The sequence below is a fragment of the Barbatula barbatula genome, assembly GCF_947034865.1.
Source record: "Barbatula barbatula genome assembly, chromosome: 19".
Taxonomy (NCBI): Eukaryota; Metazoa; Chordata; class Actinopteri; order Cypriniformes; family Nemacheilidae; genus Barbatula; species Barbatula barbatula.
In genome coordinates this window covers 16,417,049-16,437,036 of record NC_136782.1, presented here as the reverse complement: position 1 = coordinate 16,437,036, position 19,988 = coordinate 16,417,049, and the positions used below count along the sequence as shown (strand labels likewise).

Genomic DNA, 19,988 nt, shown 5'->3' with positions numbered 1-19,988 from the left:
TATTCATTTATCTGATTCATCTTTTTGATTGAGATTGAAATGTCAGTGCTGAAAATATGTTGGATGAAAATTTACCTAAAAAGTATACCAGTTATTCACCAGTTATATTTTATATTGTTCATCCTTGTCAAATTACTTATCCTGATTTATCCGTGAAAACATTTGTTTAAATTCTATTGAGTTCTGTTGAATTATGCTGACAGATTTCAATGATTTCGTCATTTTGATATTGGGGGTTATTTATCGATTATCTATTATTTAGCTAAGCTAGATCACATTGTGCATTATTTTGGACAGTCTTTTTAATGCAGCTGAAGAGACATTTAAGACTGAAGAAACATAAGAACTGCCAGAATAAGCCCACAACTGATAGTAAGTTACAAATTATTATTATTATTTTTTTTTATTTTATAAATGAATAATTACTTCCTTGCAAGGAAGTATTGGGTTTAATGTTTTGTGCTGTAAGTTCCCTGGAATGGTATAATAGTAAATCTTCTTTAATGGCATCAATATAAAATTACACATCTGTGATAAAACAACACACAAGTAGCCAATAGTTAACTCATGCTTTGTAAGTTTGTACATATTGTATCTACAGGACACTATCAATCAGTGAGAAAGGGTTCCTTTGTATTTTCAGGTGCTGTATTCCTTATCTCCTCAAATTTGTCCTTTCCTGAATATTGGTTACTAATTCAACCATCTCTGTATTTAAGTTGCTTGCTTTCGTGCATTTTTACAGGTCACACTTGACAGACGCACTTATATTGTAAGACTGCAGAAAAGTACAGTTTGGCAGAATGGCAAGTCAAAAGCTGGTAAGTGACTTTTTCATCAGCCTAAAACTTGCGTTTTAGGTTGTTGTTGTATACTATTTCTTAAGAAAAGACACCTTTATCATGAATCTGTCTTTTTATACATTTCTTTAATGTTTTTATAACTCCACCTTCTCGGAAACGCTAGACACAGTTGCTCATCAGCACTTAAAGAAGATCAAAACATGATCTTCCCTCCAACACCGTTCAGGCTCTAAATAAAGTGGCACGAAAAATTAAAGGTGTTTCGTACAGCATGGAAGGATAGTATTTGAAAAAACAGGAAAGCTGTAATTTCTACATATCTCTAATAGAAGAAAACCAGCACAAGCCTAGAACTAGGTATCTACAGACCTACATCGAATCTACCTTTCATATCTAAAGTTCTGGAAAAAGTAGTCTCAACTCAATTATTTTCCTTCCTCCAAAGGAATGACAGCAATGAAGATTTCCAGTCTGGATTTAGAGCACATCACAGTACATAGACTGTGCAAAATTTCAGCTGCTATTAGATTATTAATGATAATCTTAAATCTAAAAATGTTTTGTATGCCTTGTTGTGCATGCACTGTCGAGCTTGTGCAGAGGCTGCAGTTTTTGCCAGAGGTGAACTGGAATCCCCTGGTTAGGCCTGGTTTCCCTCTGAGGTCTTTTTTTTCTCCGATGGAGTTTTGGGTTCGTCGCCACCTTTTGATTGACTTGACTTGGTTTTTAAATCTGCAGGGTTGTACTTTTCAGGTTTATCGTTTCTCTGAGCTCTGAATACTGCATTAATGTTTAGGATCTACAGTGTGTTTATATTTGGCTTGGTATCACAACCTAAAATGTTTTATCTTCAATTATGAACCTCAAATCAGGCGTTGCCGTACAAAACCGTGATCAATGGTCCACTGAAACCTGGCAAAGGCATTATTATTCAAGGAGTGGTCAACACCGACGCTTACAGGTTAACAAACATACACAAATAATAAACTTGTAAATAAATTTGTAATAAACACACACAAAAGAAAATATATCTTCTGTTTCAAAATATTAGATTATTTATTGTATTTTCTCTCCTCTCATCTCTATCAGGATGGATTTCAACCTTCGTCACAGATTTGGCATTGCCTTTCACTACAACCCTCGTTTTGATGAGAATAAGGTAGTGTGCAACACTTGGGCTGGACAGTGGAATACGGAGTATTCTCCTGCAGGCATGCCCTTTAAAAAAGGCCAACCTTTTGAGGTACAGAGTGATTGTAACATTGTTTTTTATTTGACTGGACTCTTGATGAAATAATCAGTAGCCATACTGAGATGTCTTGGAAAGACATTTGATGAACGTCGAGGTTTAGTTTGTTTGTGGCATGCAAATTAATAACATCTTTCATTTTTGTGTGCTTCTTCAGGTAGCCATTAATTGTACTTCCTATGGCTATGATATCCAGGTGAATGGTGAACAAGTGAGCAGTTTTCAGCATCGCTTCTTGCAATTAGATGAAATTGATGTTCTTGACATCCGTGGAGATCTGCAGTTGACATCTATTGCGCAATGTTAAAAAAAAAACATAAAAGAAGAAGAAAAAAATTAGCAGTTCATTTCTATGCCTTTGCTTAGTTTAAGGTTGTGAAATAAACTGTTCATTTCATATCACTTTGCCTCCTCCATCTTGGATGGTGTTGCTGGTATTCATGAAATTTAACCATATGTTAAACGCATGTTGACCGCATAATTCTAATCCAATAAATATTGTCTCTAGAAGTAAACACAGGTTTATCTTAACAACGGCTGTCAGACACAACTTCTTTAAACACTTTACTGATTACTTTCGGTATTTTTGTCTCTCTTTCCTTTAATGTCAATTCTGCTCAAAACCATAATACAATATAGATTACTTTAATAAGCTTAATTTGAGAAAAAAAATGTAGATAGAACTGGGGCGTCACAATAACCGTGATATTAAATACCATGTTCAAACCATTAATTAGAATGTAAATTCTTCACATTTCGTAAATTATTTACCACCTTATTCAAAATGTTGGTTAAAAACGTTCCATACACTTGTGTTTTGATTTTCACTCATTGACCAAATATCAGACAAAACACAAAATAAACCAAATTAATTGTATTTTAAAACCTTTTAGATCAAAAATCTGATATTGCGACAGTCCTTCAAATACTTCAAATGTGCATTTTGCTTTATTTAAAAAATATATATTAGGATTGTAAGAAACACAGTTATTAGCCTTATAGTAGTTTGTGGACAAATATAATGTTGGCCTGACAAGAAAGTCAATAGTTTACAGGGCCTCAATATTTTTAATTTTTAAAATGTTGAAAAAAGATTGTGTTGTACTGCAATTGAATCACCATCTGCACTGAAAGGACATTATGTGACGACATCTGCAGCCTGATTTTGGAATTGCAGTTTCTACACGTAAATATATAAATTGTCATCCTTGTGTGTTTTATTTTCACTTGTCAAACTGCAGTGCTATGACAATTTTTTTCACTAGTGGGCCCATATTTAAGGTTTTGCCTAGGGTCCCACAACCCCACGAGCCGGCCCTGGAAAGAAGCAACACAACACCATCAACAAATCATCAGCACAGTAGTGTATACAGTAGTGGACAGTATGTTGAAAACTTTATGCTTGTTTATGGCTGAGCTGCCATATACACCACATTAAATAAACAACTGACTAGGCAACCATAGGGAAATGTTCATGCAACTGATGACAATGAGAGAAATGCTGACAAAAATACAAATTAATAAGCATTTTTAGTGATTATTATTTAGATGTGAGCTTTTTATTAGTTGGCTATTTATTGATAAATGCAGACCAACAAGCCGTGATGTGCAATTAGGACGAAAGTTTTTTTTCCGGATACATCTAGCCATCGTAAGCTAAATATAATTGTTAAACGAAAATAAATGCTAATTGTTTATTACAAATATACGGAGCCTGTGGAACAAAGGAACACAGCGGAGTTTAAATGAATAAATAAGATACTTAAATAAAATACATAATCTTTGTGAGGACCTCCATGAATCTAGCGCGTGTCTAAGTCTTTATGGTACCACAGCCCTGCACTGTAAAAAATATCTGTAGATTCCCTGCTGAAAAAAACAGTCTAAACTGGTCAGGCTGGTTTTAGCTGGTCACCCAGCCTGGTCATAGCTGGTTTATCAGGCTGATTTTAGAGGGGTTTTGGCCACTTTCCCAGTCTGGTTTTAGTTGGTCAGGCTGGTTTTAGCTGGTCAAGTTGGCTGGTTTTAGCTGGACATGCAGGTTTTTTTTATCAGGCTGGTTTTAGCTGGTCAGGTTGGCTGGTCTTAGCTGGACATGCTGGTTTAAGATGGTCAGGCTGGTTTTTTTTGATCAGGCTGGTTTTAGCTGGTCAGGTTGGCTGGACATGCTGGTTTAAGATGGTCAGGCTGTTTTTTTTTTATCAGGCTGGTTTTAGCTGGTCAGGTTGGCTGGTCTTAGCTGGACATGCTGGTTTAAGATGGTCAGGCTGGTTTAAGATTACCAGGCTGGTCAGATTAATTGATTGATTGATCACAATTTTCCTGTCAGTGGGTGTTGCGATAAATAATTCTAAATTTACTTTGAATAATCTGCAGGACCACAAGTAACCATTAAAACATTTTTGCAGCCCCTTAAAAGTTAAATGAATTAGTTGATATTCTAACCGATACATACAAAAAGATTGGAATAATTAAAAAGCTAACAACTATAATAAAAATGAACTGTGAAGATAATCAATAACAGAATTATAAACAAATAAACATTTTATTTTCCCTTTCTGTATTTTTTTGGGATAAGTAGCCCACTTGTTTCTCACTCTTCTCTCATTCTCTTCTTTTTTCAGTCAGTCACTGAAAAAGACTTAAAAGAGAATTTATTTTTGATTATGAATGTGTGATTTCTTTAACTAGTAAAACTACTTCAAAAGGCAAACTATAGTGTCATGTCTTTGTGGCTAATTTAGAAACATGCCCCTGATAGGTGGGGGGTCTGTTTCAAAAAGAGGGACTTCTCTCTTTTTGGCTTTTCTTTCTTCCAAATTTTTCAGAAGGCTTTTTCTTTTTTCAGTTGCTTCAGCAGTCTTTAGTGTTTTCTGTAAAGCACAATTATCGATAAAAAGAATTATGAAATATAATGTATGAAATTCTAATAAGTCCTCAGCTTTCTACAAATGTTACATTGTCAAATATAATATAAGGTAGAGGCAAATAAAAAAACTGTATATCTGAATGTTACATTGACAAATATAATTTACATTGCTTTAAAGAAAAATAAATAGACCGAGGCTGAAACGAATTTAGTTTAGAACAATGCCAGTGAGTTTAGCTTCAAACTGAGAAGATTCTAGTGTGCCTAGTTATAGCTGGTTCAGACCTGTATTGGTGTCTTTCTTGTGCTGAACACAAAATATACTAAAATAATTTTCTCTTTGGAAATAACTGAAGTATATGTGAAATAGTACAAAATGAAAATCTGTACATACTAAACATCCTCAATTAGTCCCCAGTATTCTGCCCCTGCTTCTGTATGTGTGTGTGTGGCATGGTCTAGCCTGCTACATTAGTTTGGCAGATAGATAACAGTTTCCCCAAGACACAGAATGAAGCATGTGTATCCTTTCAAAACCTTACTCAGGAAGCACTGTAAAACTACAAAGATACATCTCAGTATTTTACTCAGATACAGACGTACTTGAAATATTGTCTGATAAAGGCATTCAGAAATAAATGTGTTAGCTTAAGGCCAACTCCTATGGGAAATTCCATTACGATGCTAGCATGTAACATATGCGATCAAACTACATATTTAGAATTAACTTAAACTCATTAACAGAGGATTGCATTACTAGTATTCAATAACAACATAACTCAATGACTTTGTACTTACAGGCAAAAAAAATTCTGACCAACGAAAGTCGAGAGAGGAAAAAATAACCGTTAATAAACTAAAAAAAATAAATAAACAATCACAAAACTCACTAGATAACATACAGCAGACCAGAACACGAACAAGGAACTCTACGTACAAGGCAGGAAACATGTACAACGAACGAGCACAAGACAATAGACAAGAGGGTATTATATAGGGAGACTAACAAAGGAGATAACGATGGGCATGTGTGGGTAGTAACACAGGAGGAAAGCAATACTAGGAACGAGAGGTGCGGGGCCAAATGACGAGACAGGAGAGAACGCATATTATGTCCTGATTGACCATAATATGTTTCTCTCCACATAAAACAAGTGGGTCTGTCATGATTCTGCCCCTAGACCAGAAAATCAAGACAACAGAAGGCAGAATCATGACACAGCTTTCAGAGGAAATGAAGCACACGAGTGGGCGGTGCTTTTATTTCCATCATACCATCATTGCATCCTCAGCTAAAAGCTTTGTGATCAGTCTTTAATACTATAGGACCACCCAATAACTGTCAGAATGGCATTTTATCAACAACAGCCGTTTTACAACCCGGTAAGAATCCTGTCATTTTTTTTCTTGTGTACTTTTTGTCTTTTAAGTTGGATCTTATGATTTCATTATTACTATATTGACATATGTCGTCTTGCATAGCCTGTCTTTATTTGTCTTTTAAGACTTGTTTGGGGTGTTATAAGATAAAATGATGCAACATTTGCATACCAAAGTTAATCTCTGATGTATTTGCTATCTTGAAGTATCAATGGAAGTGCATTGTTGAGTTGAACAAATATGTCTTCCTCGAGGGCATATTTCAAATCACGGGCTTTACCCGTGACCCAGTATAAGGGTCATATTTTTCAGTTTAATTATTTATGTTGATAATAGCGGCAAAAAAACGGATCTATGCAACTGAACCTAATTTCCGCTTGTCAAAGACACACAGATTTTAACTGGTCCGAAAACACAAACTTTTTAACATTAGCGCAGAAATCCACTGTTGCCGTGTCTCGTTTCGTAAGGCTGCGTCCTTGTGTCCTGCAGAGGTATCATACTCTAAAGGATACTTAGGCTTCTCAGCTTAGAATGAAACGAGATGTCCTTAGGCTTCGGAGGACATACTGGCAGAAAACGAAACAGGAAGTACAACGTGGCACCCACACAGCTGTCAACTTAGTTAAAAGGATTTCTACATGATTTTTAGAGGTTTGAAGTTGGTTACTTCCCCCCATAACCATGCCAAATTATTTGCCTTACTGTTTTAAAACGTTTTAAAATCACTTAACACTTGTAAACCTACTACAGCTAAGATAAAAAAAACGTGACACACATTTGTAAACTGTTAACATATAAACACCACATATTGAGTTACAGGGAGGTAAGACTTGATAAAAACACTACTGTACATCCCCAGTCACGTCTTCCGTCTCACGTTGGAGGAAAATGTCTGAGGAAAACCATTGTCAAGTCTGGAAAATTGCATTGTTGCTTAGAATAACATTGTTCTGTGTTCTGTACTCTCAGAAATGAAATAAATATTGAATTAGCATAGATATGTATCTGCTTTCATTATTTCCACACAGTGCATGCAACCATGTGAATAATAAAGTTGTTGAAGATATTTTTAAATATGTAAATGTTCACCATCCCCTGTATGGTTGCACTGTAGGAATAGTTGTTTGAGCAAGGGAGGTTGGTACTGCACGCTTCTTGAACACAGCAGGTTTTTAGATAAAAGTGATAGAGGGCCTGTTAATAGGGGCTTGTGCCTCAGTAGTGCTTTAGGTCTAGCAACACCCCTGGTAGTCTTTACATACACATGATTACATGTTTTGGGTGTTTTTTGCACCTCCGATACAGGAAAGTCCATTCAAAGGTTCGATTCAGGGAGGCTTACAGGATGGGAAGAGTATTATCATAAGTGGGCGGGTTTTGCCACATGCTGAAAGGTGAGTAACAATCTTTTGTTGGCTACTTTTAAGGACAAATTTGTGTAGTGTGAGATTCAACGAATGGAAAATGTTATATATTTCTATGTGTAGCTCTTTGGTGTAACAAATGTGTAAAATATGTGCCGAGTTAAAAAACTGTAAAAGGGGAAGTTTGTGTGATTTTCCACTCACCCACATGTTTAGAGAACTTCTGGCGTTTTCAGAGCTCAGATAAAGATATTAAGGTGACATCCGAGAGATTTACAGGCCTCTTTATAGACATCATGGTGTCAGCTTTTGTCCAGAAAAGTACCACAGACATCGTTAAATTGGTCCATCCGTGCATTTTGGCTCAGTTTTTAAAGCGACGAGAATGCTTGTTGTGGAAAAAAACTAACCAAATACAGACACTTCTTCTTCATCTTCATCTTCTTGTTGGACGAGAGCACTTTTCCGCGTTGTGAGTCAGAGCGCCGGCGTCCAATAGGGGCAAGCCCCATGCGGCATACAAACCTAATACGCACGCGTCAAAGTGCTCTCGTCCAAAAAGAAGATGATTTTTCTTTATATCTCTTTAATGCGTCATAATTATTTATTTATGTATTTTTTCATAATTATTGATTCAATTATTAACATTATATAAATATTTACCTGCTCTATTTAAATCTGAAATAATGCTTGAATAATATTACATAGTAATTTACATAAAAATACGATTGCGCAGATACTTGTTACAACTTTCTGTTTCCTATTTCTCAATATCTCATAGCTCCATTTCTGTTCTGCAGATTCGATTTGAACCTCCTGTGTGGTTCTCATTCCCAGGCTGACATTGCTCTCCATTTTAACCCCCGTTATGAAAATGGTTCTGGGTATGTAGTGCACAACACCTTTCAGAAAGGTAACTGGGATTCAGAAGAACGCAAGTATGAAATTCCCTTCCCCTCAGGCCACCAGTTTACCCTCCAGATCCTTGTCACCCAGGCCACATACAAGGTCATTAACTTTGTAATGTGTTGATCAATTATTTGAGAGACATTTCTTCACTTGTACAGATTTTGTTTGTTCTCTCCAGATAAGCACTAATGGGAGACACTTCATGGACTTCAGACACCGTGTTGCATACTCTCAAGTTGACACTATCTCAGTGAACGGGATGGTGGAGCTGAACTCCATTGGCTTCCAGAATCCTGCTGTAAGGACATAAATACACTATATACTGTAGATATGAATTACATAATTAAAATGCTTCGAGGATTAGAAAAAATAAGCCACGGACTAAACATTGGACTTTAGCCATTTTTGGATACTGTAAAAAATTGCATTGCATTAGCAAAACAAAGTATGAAGATTAGAAAGCCTTAGAAATATATTTTCGTAAGTTTATAGACAGTTGGCAAATAAATGGTACAATGTGTCCTATGGTGTGACGTAGAAACATTTAGAAAACAACCAATATTACATCGGTTTATATTATTAATATTTACATTATCATAAAACAGCTTTCTTTTCTATCTTTCTTTCTTTATGTCCCCTAAGGGCAATTGGTTTTACAACAAGACCAGAACACAAAATAGACAAATACAGTACTTACAAATTTTGATGCAAAAATATTGAAGTTAAAAGACAACAGGAGAGGGAAATCTTAATCGCGATCCTGAGGGCAACAACAGAAGCTCAGAAAAGAGAGACTATGGGAAGTATCCATCAAGATAGAATGGGCTTTCCTATCCACCTGACCTATATAACATAACATACATTACATTTACATTTAGTCATTTAGCAGACGCTTTTATCCAGAGCGACTTACAAAGAATTCAGGGTGCAATAAGCGATATGTCATAAAAGAGCAATAGCACGATAGGTGCTAATACAAAGTTACTAGTTTCAACAAAAGCCAGACCACTACCTGTTGAGAGAAGAGGGTTAGTGTACTTTTTTCATTTGTCTGTCAAGTATTCACAGAAGAGATGGGTTTTAAGTAGTTTTTTTGAAGGTTGTGAGAGATGTGGTTGACCGGACATAAGAGGTTAATCTTCATTATTCATGACACACCAAAGCATATTACTAACAGCATATTAGTCTGTCAACTACCCATATACTTCACTGGTATTTTGTTGGAAATATTTGCATGCATTTTAGGTGCCATGGTGGGGCAATTGTTTTTTTTTAATCATTATTTACTGCATTTCAGTAATCTGATCAATTTTTTTCTTGGCAGCCCTTCTTTCATCTACAAACAGGTTTTCTGGTAAGTACTGTCACCTGTACCTGTGAAACAAAGGGACACGGATGACTTGTAGCAATTTCTGTGTATGCTTTGAAGCCACACGTAATCCACATAAATCTTATTTATTTACAGCCTCAGTTTGCCACACCTCCTGGATATGGGGTAAGTCGTTTGAAATGTTGACTTTGAAACTTTTTGGTATTCTACACTAGAGTTCAAACATTCCTGCGTATAAGATTCCACAACCATTAAGTTCCAAAATCCTTAAATTCAGATCATGTTGTTGTTAATGAGAACAAACTAAAAACCATTATTTATTTAGTAAATTATACATTCTTATGTCATTGCGTATTTGGTGTTGCAAGAACAGACTTGTACACAAAATAAGATTTTGTTAACCCTGAGATTATGTCTCGTGACATAACTTTAACACATTATACTACATAGTTTCCTGATTTAATCCTTAACTTCCACATGCCAGTTTATCTTAAAGTGTTTAAACGTGTTTTTTCATCTCCCCGCAGTTTCCTGCATATCCACCTGCAGTCTCCTATGTAAGAACATTTTCCACCATAGATAATGACATCACGTTCACATATATCAACATGACTATAATAGAACACGGGATGAATGGGTTAACAGACTAAGTTGCAAAGCAATGCTAGAAACGAGAGGTGCGGGGCCAATGACGAGACTGGAGAGGACGCATATTAAGTCCTGATTGACAATAACACGTCTCTCCACATAAAACACGTGGGTCTGTCACGATTCTGCCCCAGACCAGAAAAATCAAGACAAGAGAAGGCAGAATCATGACACTTGCAGTTTCTCAGTTCTAACATCTTGCAGATAATAAAGAACAATGCCAGCAGATCTTTTTAGTGAGGCGCTAGTAAATGCTTCTACATGTTTGTGTTTTCATAAGTATTTCTTAACTTAATGTTTTAATTTATTGCACACTGTTTTGCTATATAATTTTTTAATAATTTCTAAAATGGAGGTTATGACCCCAGCTGTAAAATCTCTGTAAATCCAATTCCCCCTTTTTGTTTTCAGAATGTGATTTTTTTTCCTTTTCTTATTTTTCACGGTATTATAGATATTGTATAATAATAATAGTTTTTTTTCACTTGTATAGACTGTCCCATACAAAACAGTAATCAACGGTGAATTATATCCTGGCAAAAACATTCTCATTCAAGGGATTATCAACCCTAATGCTCACAGGTTCGACAACATCTGACACAGAAGAGTAGTGCTCTTTAGTATTACATTTTTTCATATATAGGTGTATTAATGAGACAAAAATTGCTCTCTCTCTCAGAATAGCGTTTAACCTGCGCCACATAAGCGGCATTGCATTTCACTACAATCCTCGTTTTGATCAAGACGTGGTTGTGCGCAACTCCCATCACATGGAGAACTGGGGTCCAGAGGAACGGTTTGGAGGCATGCCATTTAAAAAAGGACAACCTTTTCAGGTAGACCAACACAAATCTTTATGATCTTTATTTTAAGTAGCCTAAACTGTTTTTGGAGTGTCATATTACACGTAGGATAATACCATTGATCTTTATCATTAAGATGTACAGTATGTGACGTGTGCTGTGTTTCAGGTCACCATCTCTTGCAATCCACATCATTACAATGTGTTTGTTGGAGGCCAGCAAGCACACACCTTCAACCACCGTTTCACGACACTGAACGAAATCGATATTTTGGAGGTTTCTGGGGATCTACAGTTGACTTTAGTGCAGGCCTAAGGATTTAATATCTGATACTGTAAAACACCATAAAAATATTTCACTGAAGAAGTAAAATCCCCCAAAAATGTTAACTGCTGTATGATATAGACTTTGTGTAATATACCATCATGTTACTATATTATATAGTTGCATTTCCCCTCATTGTTGTCCTTATAGCTAATCGTCATTTTGTCTATGATCGAGAAAATTTAGTCCTACAGTAAGGACATATTTAATGTACATTTATCTTATCAAAATGTTCACTTCTGACAACAGTAAAGATGAATTCAGCTTCATGTGCCCTTTTACTATAAACTTTTATATAATCTATCAAAAATTAAAAAGTTATTTTAGAAAAATTGCTGCTCTAGTTTTCTTATTGCATGCTAGGAAAACAATGTGTTTGATATGAAATCTTTAAACCAAGAAGGAGACATTTCATCAAATCATTTGTAATTCACCACTCATAACCTTCAATGTGTAAAGACATTATAACCAAAGGATCATGAAAAACTAAACTGTATTCTCTCTGAATGTGACTGATAGACAATGTTTGCATTTTAGGAAAGAGGCTCATTTATGTTTTTGACATACTTTCATTTTCTTGTAGATTTGGAACATTTGTGTATGAGTCCTATGTAAAGTTTAATGCGAAACACCCATGTGATCATGTGTAAAACATTTAATGACATGTTATCCACATAATTCATGTTTTTTTTTCTCTAAGGGAGGTACGTTTCAATACTGTAACTAACACAGACATCATTTTAATAACTAACATTTCAAAAGCTTAATTTGAAAAAAAAACTAAGATAGAACTGGGGTGTCACAGTAACTGTGATATTAAATACCATGTTTAAATTATTAATTAGAATGTTAATTCTTCACATTTCGTAAATGATTTACCACCTTATTCAAAATGTTAGTTAAAAACACTCCATATACACTTGGATTTTAAGTTATGCTAATTGACCAAATATCAGACAAAACACAAAAGTAACCAAATTAATCATGATTACCTTGAACTTTGGCCACCAGTCCTTCAAATACTTAAAAAGTGCATTTTGCTTTATTTAAAAAAAATAGGATTATTAGAAACACAGTTATTAGCTTTATAGTCAAGTTTGTGGACAAATATTATGTTGGCCTGAAAAGAAAGTCAATAGTTTACAGGGCCTTCAAATTGTTTTATTTTCAGAATGTTGAAAAAAGATTGTGTTGTAGTTCAATGTAATCACCATCTGCACTGAAAGGACATTATGTAACGACATCTGCAGCCTGATTTTGGAATTGCAGCTTCTACAGTAAATATATAAATGATCTTTGTGTGTTTATTTTCACTTGTCAAACTGCAGTGCTATGACAATTTTTACACTAGTGGGCCCATATTTATGGTTTTGCCTAGGGTCCCACAACCCCACGAGCCGGCCCTGGACAGACGCAACTAACACCATCAACAAATCATCAGCACAGTAGTGAGTACAGTAGTGGACACTATGTTGAAAACTATATGCTTGTTTATGGCTGAGCTGCTATTTATTGATAAATGCAGAACAACAAGCAGTGATGTGCCATTAGAACAAACGTTTTGTTCGGATACATCTAGCCATCATAAGCAAAATGTTATCAAACGAAAACCAATTCGTCAAACGAAAATATAAGGAGCCTCAATTCAAATTACAACGGAACACAGCAGAGTTTAAATGATACTTACATAAAACACATAATCTTTGTGAGGACCTCCATGAATGTAGCACGTGTCTGTAAGTCCTTATGGTACCCCAGCCCTGTTAAGAAATAAAAAATAAGAATTAGTCAAATCTATAAATTGACAGGAGACGCTATTGGTCACACTTCATTACTATTACAATGAATCGTGTGTAATCATGATATATTTTCATACTATAAGCTCTTAAAAATAAGTTTTTAAGTAATAAATAAATTAGGACAAAACCTTTTATTTATTTGTGAACTACAGTACATGCCTTTCAGAAGCCTTAAAAAACTAAGGTCTACTGGTCTAGCCTTCTTTACTATTTGTAAATATCACAAGGGCCTTCTCCTGTTGAAATCTGTATTTGCTATATTATCATACACCCTTTAGTACTTATTTGTTTGTAAACTATGTAAGAATATAAGCTCAATTAGATGAAGTTTACAGTTACATTTAGACAACAGACGAACCATCTCAGGACGCTAAGCTACCGGTGACTCTTCTGGCATATCTCGTTCCTTCCCATCTCCACATCCACTCTGATTTAACTCATTTTATCAGATTTTGTAGTCAGGTCATGGAGACAGATCAGGAAAGTTCCTCCCACAATGGCAGCAAGCTAAATTGCTTTACCATTTTATCTGTCGAGCCTGAAGAGACGGGTGAACTTGAGGAAGGCTCGTGGAATGCTGGTCTTCTGATCTTTTGCCAAACATACAAAAAGATATGTCAGATTTTTTCCAGGGTCAAAACGTTTATATACACTGTATTATAATAAAAAAAGCATAGAATATAAACTTTTCTTGGGGGTTATTTTTGTTAGGTGTCCCTGAAGTAGTTCCACCTTTTTGACTCCAAGGTCCCCCATTGTTTTCAACAAGGCCCCCTCCCGCTCACAAAAACTATATAATTCATATAAAAATCACCAAATTATATTATATATAAAACCTAATTGTTTTTTTGCTTTTTTATGTATTGCAATACTCATCTTGTCTCAATTGTTAATGATTAGTTATCTTGAGGCCCCCTTAGAAGTCAGCTGGGGCCCCCTTGTTGAGTACCAGGTGGTGACTCAACAAGTTCATGTTATTTCGTGGGTTATTATTAAATAAAATAAAAAAGTACCTATATAAATAAATGTATTACTATCAAATAATACATACATAAGATGTTCTTTTTTTATTTAAATAAGATATAGCCTTGCTTATATCTTTTACATTTCAACAATGGACAACAGTAATGCATTTGAAAGCATAAGAACGTATAATATCTTTTAGCAGGGAACCGTACACATGTACGCTTCATTTCTTCACTATCTCTACTCCGCATGCTCCAAAGCTAAGCCAGACTGGAGCGAGCGAGAGGAGGATTCAAACTTCCGGTGTGTGTGTCATGGCGGCGTGGTGGAGTGAGCTTGAAGTGAAAAACTAAACCAGACCCCCCCCTCCTCCCTCCACCTCCTCCGCGGTTCTCCTGCATTTTTTCCGGAGCTGTTTTGGAGGTATTCGGTGCGTAGGGGGCGAATCGGGAGCAGATATCGGGATCGCAAAAGTGATTGATAGGAGACATTGCGGCGCGCGCATCTGCCTGAGCATGGCGGCGCACAAGCCCGTGGAGTGGGTCCAGGCCATCATTAACAGATTCGACGAACAGGTAATGAAAACACCCAGCTCGGGTGGTCGCTGGTGGGCTTTGATGTGTCGAGGCGAGAAAGCGAGCATGCAAACGGCGAATTTGTGGGTGCTTGACGTGCACGCGCGTTGTTTATGTTGGAAATGGAAGGGTTGGCGGATTTGGGCTTTCGATGGTCAAATGCGATACGAGGATGATCTTGGTTAGGCCTGGCGTGGTGCTTTTGGCCCACGGATGAGTATAATGTTGGTCTGTGGCTTCGCGATTAAATCGATGAATGTTCGGATGAGTTGGTCGCGCGCAGTGGCTAAATATAAACAAAGGGAATCAGACTCCCTCTGTGTTGTTGACACAGAGAGGGATGAGATCGCATAGCTGAAGCAACCTAACTGGCATATACAGTCCGTGCATGCATGCAAAAATGCAACATGTTTAAATCGAACATAGTTTGCATTCCGAGATTTACATCGGTCAGGGAGGTAGAAGTGGTTGGAAACTTGTAAAACACTGTTGCTCAAAACGTCTCATCTTATGTGCTGAAATCCAGTTACATGCACGGAGTTATGCATTTTGTTTAGGAATGAATGGTTTGCATGCATTCAACGGTTTGGGTGTATTCTGTTTTTAAAGCAATGGCTTGTTTCCCCCACCTGTTTCTGTCATAGCTGTTGTGTTTGTTCCTGTGCTGTCATCCAGTTCAAATCCTTGACTGTGGTTTGTAGCCTGTGCTGTGGCTAGATTTTCTAACAGTTTGATTAAAGTTTTAAAGGGGTTTAAGCTGATTTGCTGTTAAGCCAGTTTTAAGCTCTTTAAAACAGGGACTAATTTGGTTTAATGCGCTGACAAGTCAAGCTTTTGCCACCTTTTTAAAAATAGGTTTTCGATTTCTGAATGGTAGCAGCCAACGGTAACAACGGAGTTAAGGATATAATACTATAGAAACGGGGAGATTACAATGAAATGGCTCCTTTAGCCACAATAACATCAGTGATGTCACTTTTGTATATTGTCAAATTGTAAAAGGAAACTTTGCTGTGCTGGTTATTGCCCTGTCAGCAGCTGTATGAATGCACAGAGTACCTTGAAACAATGACCTCACAGATGCCATTGCACGGTCATGGAAAACGAATCTGTTGTCTCTCTGGGGAGAGCTCTGACTCAGGAATGAGAGGTTGATGATGCTTTGTATTCTACATAGATTCCAGCATGGGACATTTAAACAAATATTTGAAAACGGGGAGTTTTTTCGGGGAGTTCGATTCAGTGAACCGAATGATTAAGCAGTCCCTTACACCGTGATATAGACTACACAGTTGTTGTCATATTATACTGATGTAAAGTTATTTGTGTGAACAAATTCAAGTTTTGTTTCTTGAATTTATCATAAAATCTTTTGAACAATGCCAGTATAGTGTTTGATTCCCAAGAAATGCATAAATGATACTACTGTAATTTCTTTACATTTAAAAGTCTGTCAAATCGCAGAGGTCTTATTAAAGACAATGTTTTAAAAATATTGGGCTGGTAATGTTTTTTTGACGTTTGGTTATAAAGTGTTACATGGATCGCTATATAATCTTTTAAATCTGTATAAATGTATTTGTTCCGATGAACAGTAAATACAGAGAAAGATATTTGTAAGAATGGTTGTAATAGGATTGGGCTGATAGACGATGCCATCGCCGGACATGACGATGTTGAGCCAGCATTGTGATTTTACAATTCACTTTCGTCACGTGACTCCCTACTCTGTGCTTCAAATCGAATAAATACAAATACGAATAAAGCTACTGGGCATAAAACCTTACACTGTACAGATCAGAATAGCCTGAATTTACAACTCTGGAGCTCATGCCATATAAAGAGGACGCCAGTTTGCGAGACCCGGCTGACTTTATAACGATGTCATTGCCTACACTGGAATTGCGATGGACATTGTCAGATGCCAGGTTGTTAAACATCTCCCAACCCATATATTTTCTGTTCTGTTGAATACAAAAGAAGATATTTTGAAGAATGTAGGACAGCAAACATTTCTGACTACCATTGTAATGTTTCAGTTTGTGGGGTCCAAGAACTGTTTGGTTACAAGCATTTTTCCAAATATCTTTCTCGTGTGTTCAACCAAACAAAAAAATACAGGTTTGGAAGAACTAGAGAGAGGGAGAGAAAGTGAGCGTGTAATTCATGACAGTACTTTAATATACATTTTTGGGTGAACTATCCCTTTAACCACTGATGGAAGAGTAGAAACTCGTATTTCTCTTGAATTGTTGCCTATATAAGTTTAATTACACCATAATCCCAAACAATCAAAATGCCTTCATATCATAATATTTGAATTAGATTTGGTGTAATGTATCAGATATGGCTTTTTGTTATCTCTTATTTTTATGTCCACATTTCAGAACACACATACGAGTGCACATAAATAAAGCGATCCGCCCCTGACCTTTCTGGAATTTTAAACTGTTCCTGGGAAACAAAGTGCTTACTGTCCATCGGTATCCAGCATTAAAATGGATGTCAACAAGGCTGTTCTATGTGAGTGTATGTGTTCTGTGCATGTAGTGATATGTAGTGTTGGGTGTGTGTGTTGTTGATGGTCCTGGGATTATCAGACCTCTCCGGTCTTAATTTCCAGCCACATGCTTTTCTGTTAGAGTCACACACCGGAAAGAAGGAAGGTACCTCAGGGCTTCCCAGAGTTTCTTTTTGACATGCAGCTGTTAGGTCACTTAAACCTAGCAACCAATAATGACATCTGTAGGGTGAATTATTTTATAGGCTAGATAATTTGCAGTGACGTGCGCTATAAAGCATCATTGTATTGTCATGCTGTTTTTAATGCTCTTTATTTGATCATCAACCCAAATCAGATCAATTCTTTTCCCGTGGATTTGTTTTTGGTTCAGTTCGAACTGAACATGTTCCCCTGGGCTCGCTTGCCAACTTTGTTTACGTTCGATCACACTATATACACGTTGGTATAAGCTAATGTATGGATGCACCGATATGTAAATTGTTGGCTGGTAACGATAACCGATGATTCTTTAACATTGGAAGCCGATATACACTATCTAGATATTAATATAACATTTCCTAAGACTGAAACAAAAGGCAAAAAGTGGACAATAAGTGCTTTTATATGAAAACATTCACTGCAGAAAACAAGGTAACTGTTAGTTTTCTTTTTCCCCCTGAAAATCATGTACCAACCCTCTTTTACACTAGATAAAGATTGTTTAACCTTTAAACTTTTCTGGTATATGTTTTTATTCAACAAACAAATTATACATTATATCCAAACAACAGGTCTCCAGACAGAAAGCATTCAGACAGCAGTCTGATTCAAACGATATGCTTTTGTTACTATCATTTTCATAAATACTGCATCTACATACTGTTCCTACATCATCAACAATGTTTTGCTAATAACAGTAAGTGAATGATCATGACAGTAAGACAGTACTGTACCGTAAATTAACCGTGAGTAAATTTAACGTGCATCCCTACTTAGATCCTTTGAGAGGAACCGTGGTATTCTGGAACAGCAAAGAGCAATTTCTCATCAGGGAACGCTTAAAGGGAGAGAGACCTCCACCCACTCATTTTACACATGCTTCATTAAGATGGCCAGACCTTGTGTTTTTTCACCATTCCCATTGCAAAGTATTAACTGCTTGTGTGCGCTACACAGCGCAAGAGCAGATGTGCTGGTCCGCAGGTGTGCGACAGAGGACGGAAGTCTGGAGAGCTTGGGACTCTTTGTTTTAACACCTAAAGTTGGAGAGTTTAGACCCGGGATGAGTGGGTTTGTAGTCTTTAGTGCTTAGATGTTCTTCTGGGGTGGGCTTGTCAAATTGAAGACCGTCTGACCTCTGACTTCTCGGTCTCTGCTTTGCATGTGTTACAAGTTTTTCTCCACCCAAGAGTTAACTTTAGCTTTAAAAGCTGATCCTACATTCACACCCGCTAGCCAGATTCATTTGTCGTCTACTTTAAATGTTTAATCCTTTGTATAGAACTGTACATTTGGCACCGCGTTTTTACGTCAACCGTTTTGTTTTTCTCTCTCTCACCCACAGCTACCTACAAAGACAGGACAACAGAGCACCCACAACAAAGTGAGCACAGAGCACAATAAAGAATGTTTGATAAACATCTCCAAGTACAAATTCGCACTTGTCATCAATGGTCTGACCAACATACTCAAAAATGTGAACAACATGGTAAGTCTACATCTTTGGCATTTAATGAGGTGCTTTTACATCTAAAAGGACTATGCAACATTTGTAATTGTGCTTTTCTCATTCTCAGCGGATTTTCGGCGAAGCGGCAGAGAAGAACCTCTACCTCTCCCAGCTGATTATCCTGGACACACTGGAGAAGTGTCTGGCGGGGGTGAGTAGTCATAGCCTAAAGTGGACTTTGTCCAACCTATCCCATTTTTCAACTGTCCTACGTCCTGTTCCACAGCGAGTATTGTTCCAGCTTTATAGCTGATCGCCATTGCTTCATAGTTAGAATCATTTGATTTTTGCATTTTCCACATCCTGATCTCTCTCACAGTTTTAAAACTGCTCGAATCCTATTCCAAATATTTGCTTTATGTTTAGATTATCTTGATATATCAGTGGCACAAAACTATCTAGAAATGGTTTGTGTCTTAGACAGAGAGTCCTGGGAAAACAATTAAGTCTTTAGGCAGACAGTACGCTCTGGACTGGTCCTAGCAGCAGTTTATTACATTTGCAGGTGTTTCCTTGTCTTGAGAGATGATCTGGATTTTCCCTTGGATTAACATTTCTTTTGCTTACTTTCATGGAAGACAGTACTTTACTGTCTTGTGCTATTACTTCAGTCAATGCAAAAATTATTATATGTACTAACATACATACCAAGAGGAAAAAAGCAGTAACCATTTACCAAATTATGTGTTCAATGTGTTTTCAATGTACAGGAGAAGGGTTGGCTCAATACTAAC

General features: G+C 36.7%; 3 protein-coding genes across 7 annotated transcripts in view; all 3 read left to right on the top strand.

The window, feature by feature from the left end:
- The first annotated feature begins 572 nt into the window (after positions 1-572).
- LOC306908923 (galectin-5-like) lies at positions 573-2,454 on the top strand. The gene is made up of 5 exons (XM_079482211.1): positions 573-643; positions 746-821; positions 1,676-1,764; positions 1,893-2,046; positions 2,210-2,454. Exons 2-5 carry the CDS (start codon positions 804-806, stop codon positions 2,357-2,359), a joined length of 411 nt encoding a protein of 136 aa, XP_079338337.1. The 5' UTR covers positions 573-643; positions 746-803; the 3' UTR covers positions 2,360-2,454.
- A 3,646-nt stretch (positions 2,455-6,100) lies between these two features.
- LOC306908615 (galectin-9-like) lies at positions 6,101-12,412 on the top strand. Its single transcript, XM_079481660.1, has 10 exons — positions 6,101-6,304; positions 7,610-7,698; positions 8,469-8,676; positions 8,756-8,875; positions 9,902-9,931; positions 10,043-10,072; positions 10,435-10,464; positions 11,049-11,137; positions 11,235-11,391; positions 11,527-12,412. Exons 1-10 carry the CDS (start codon positions 6,269-6,271, stop codon positions 11,671-11,673), a joined length of 936 nt encoding a protein of 311 aa, XP_079337786.1. The 5' UTR covers positions 6,101-6,268; the 3' UTR covers positions 11,674-12,412.
- Positions 12,413-14,719: 2,307 nt separating this feature from the next.
- nf1a (neurofibromin 1a) overlaps positions 14,720-19,988 on the top strand; it is a 51,908-nt gene continuing 46,639 nt past the window's right edge. For 4 of the 5 annotated variants that reach the window (XM_079481304.1, XM_079481303.1, XM_079481307.1 and 1 more), the window contains exons 1-3: positions 14,720-15,022; positions 19,090-19,233; positions 19,322-19,405. In XM_079481304.1, the coding sequence (XP_079337430.1) occupies positions 14,963-15,022; positions 19,090-19,233; positions 19,322-19,405 (288 nt within the window). In that variant the 5' untranslated portion in view covers positions 14,720-14,962. The remainder of the gene's footprint in view (positions 15,023-19,089; positions 19,234-19,321; positions 19,406-19,988) is intronic. The other variant, XM_079481305.1, reaches the window with a different exon arrangement.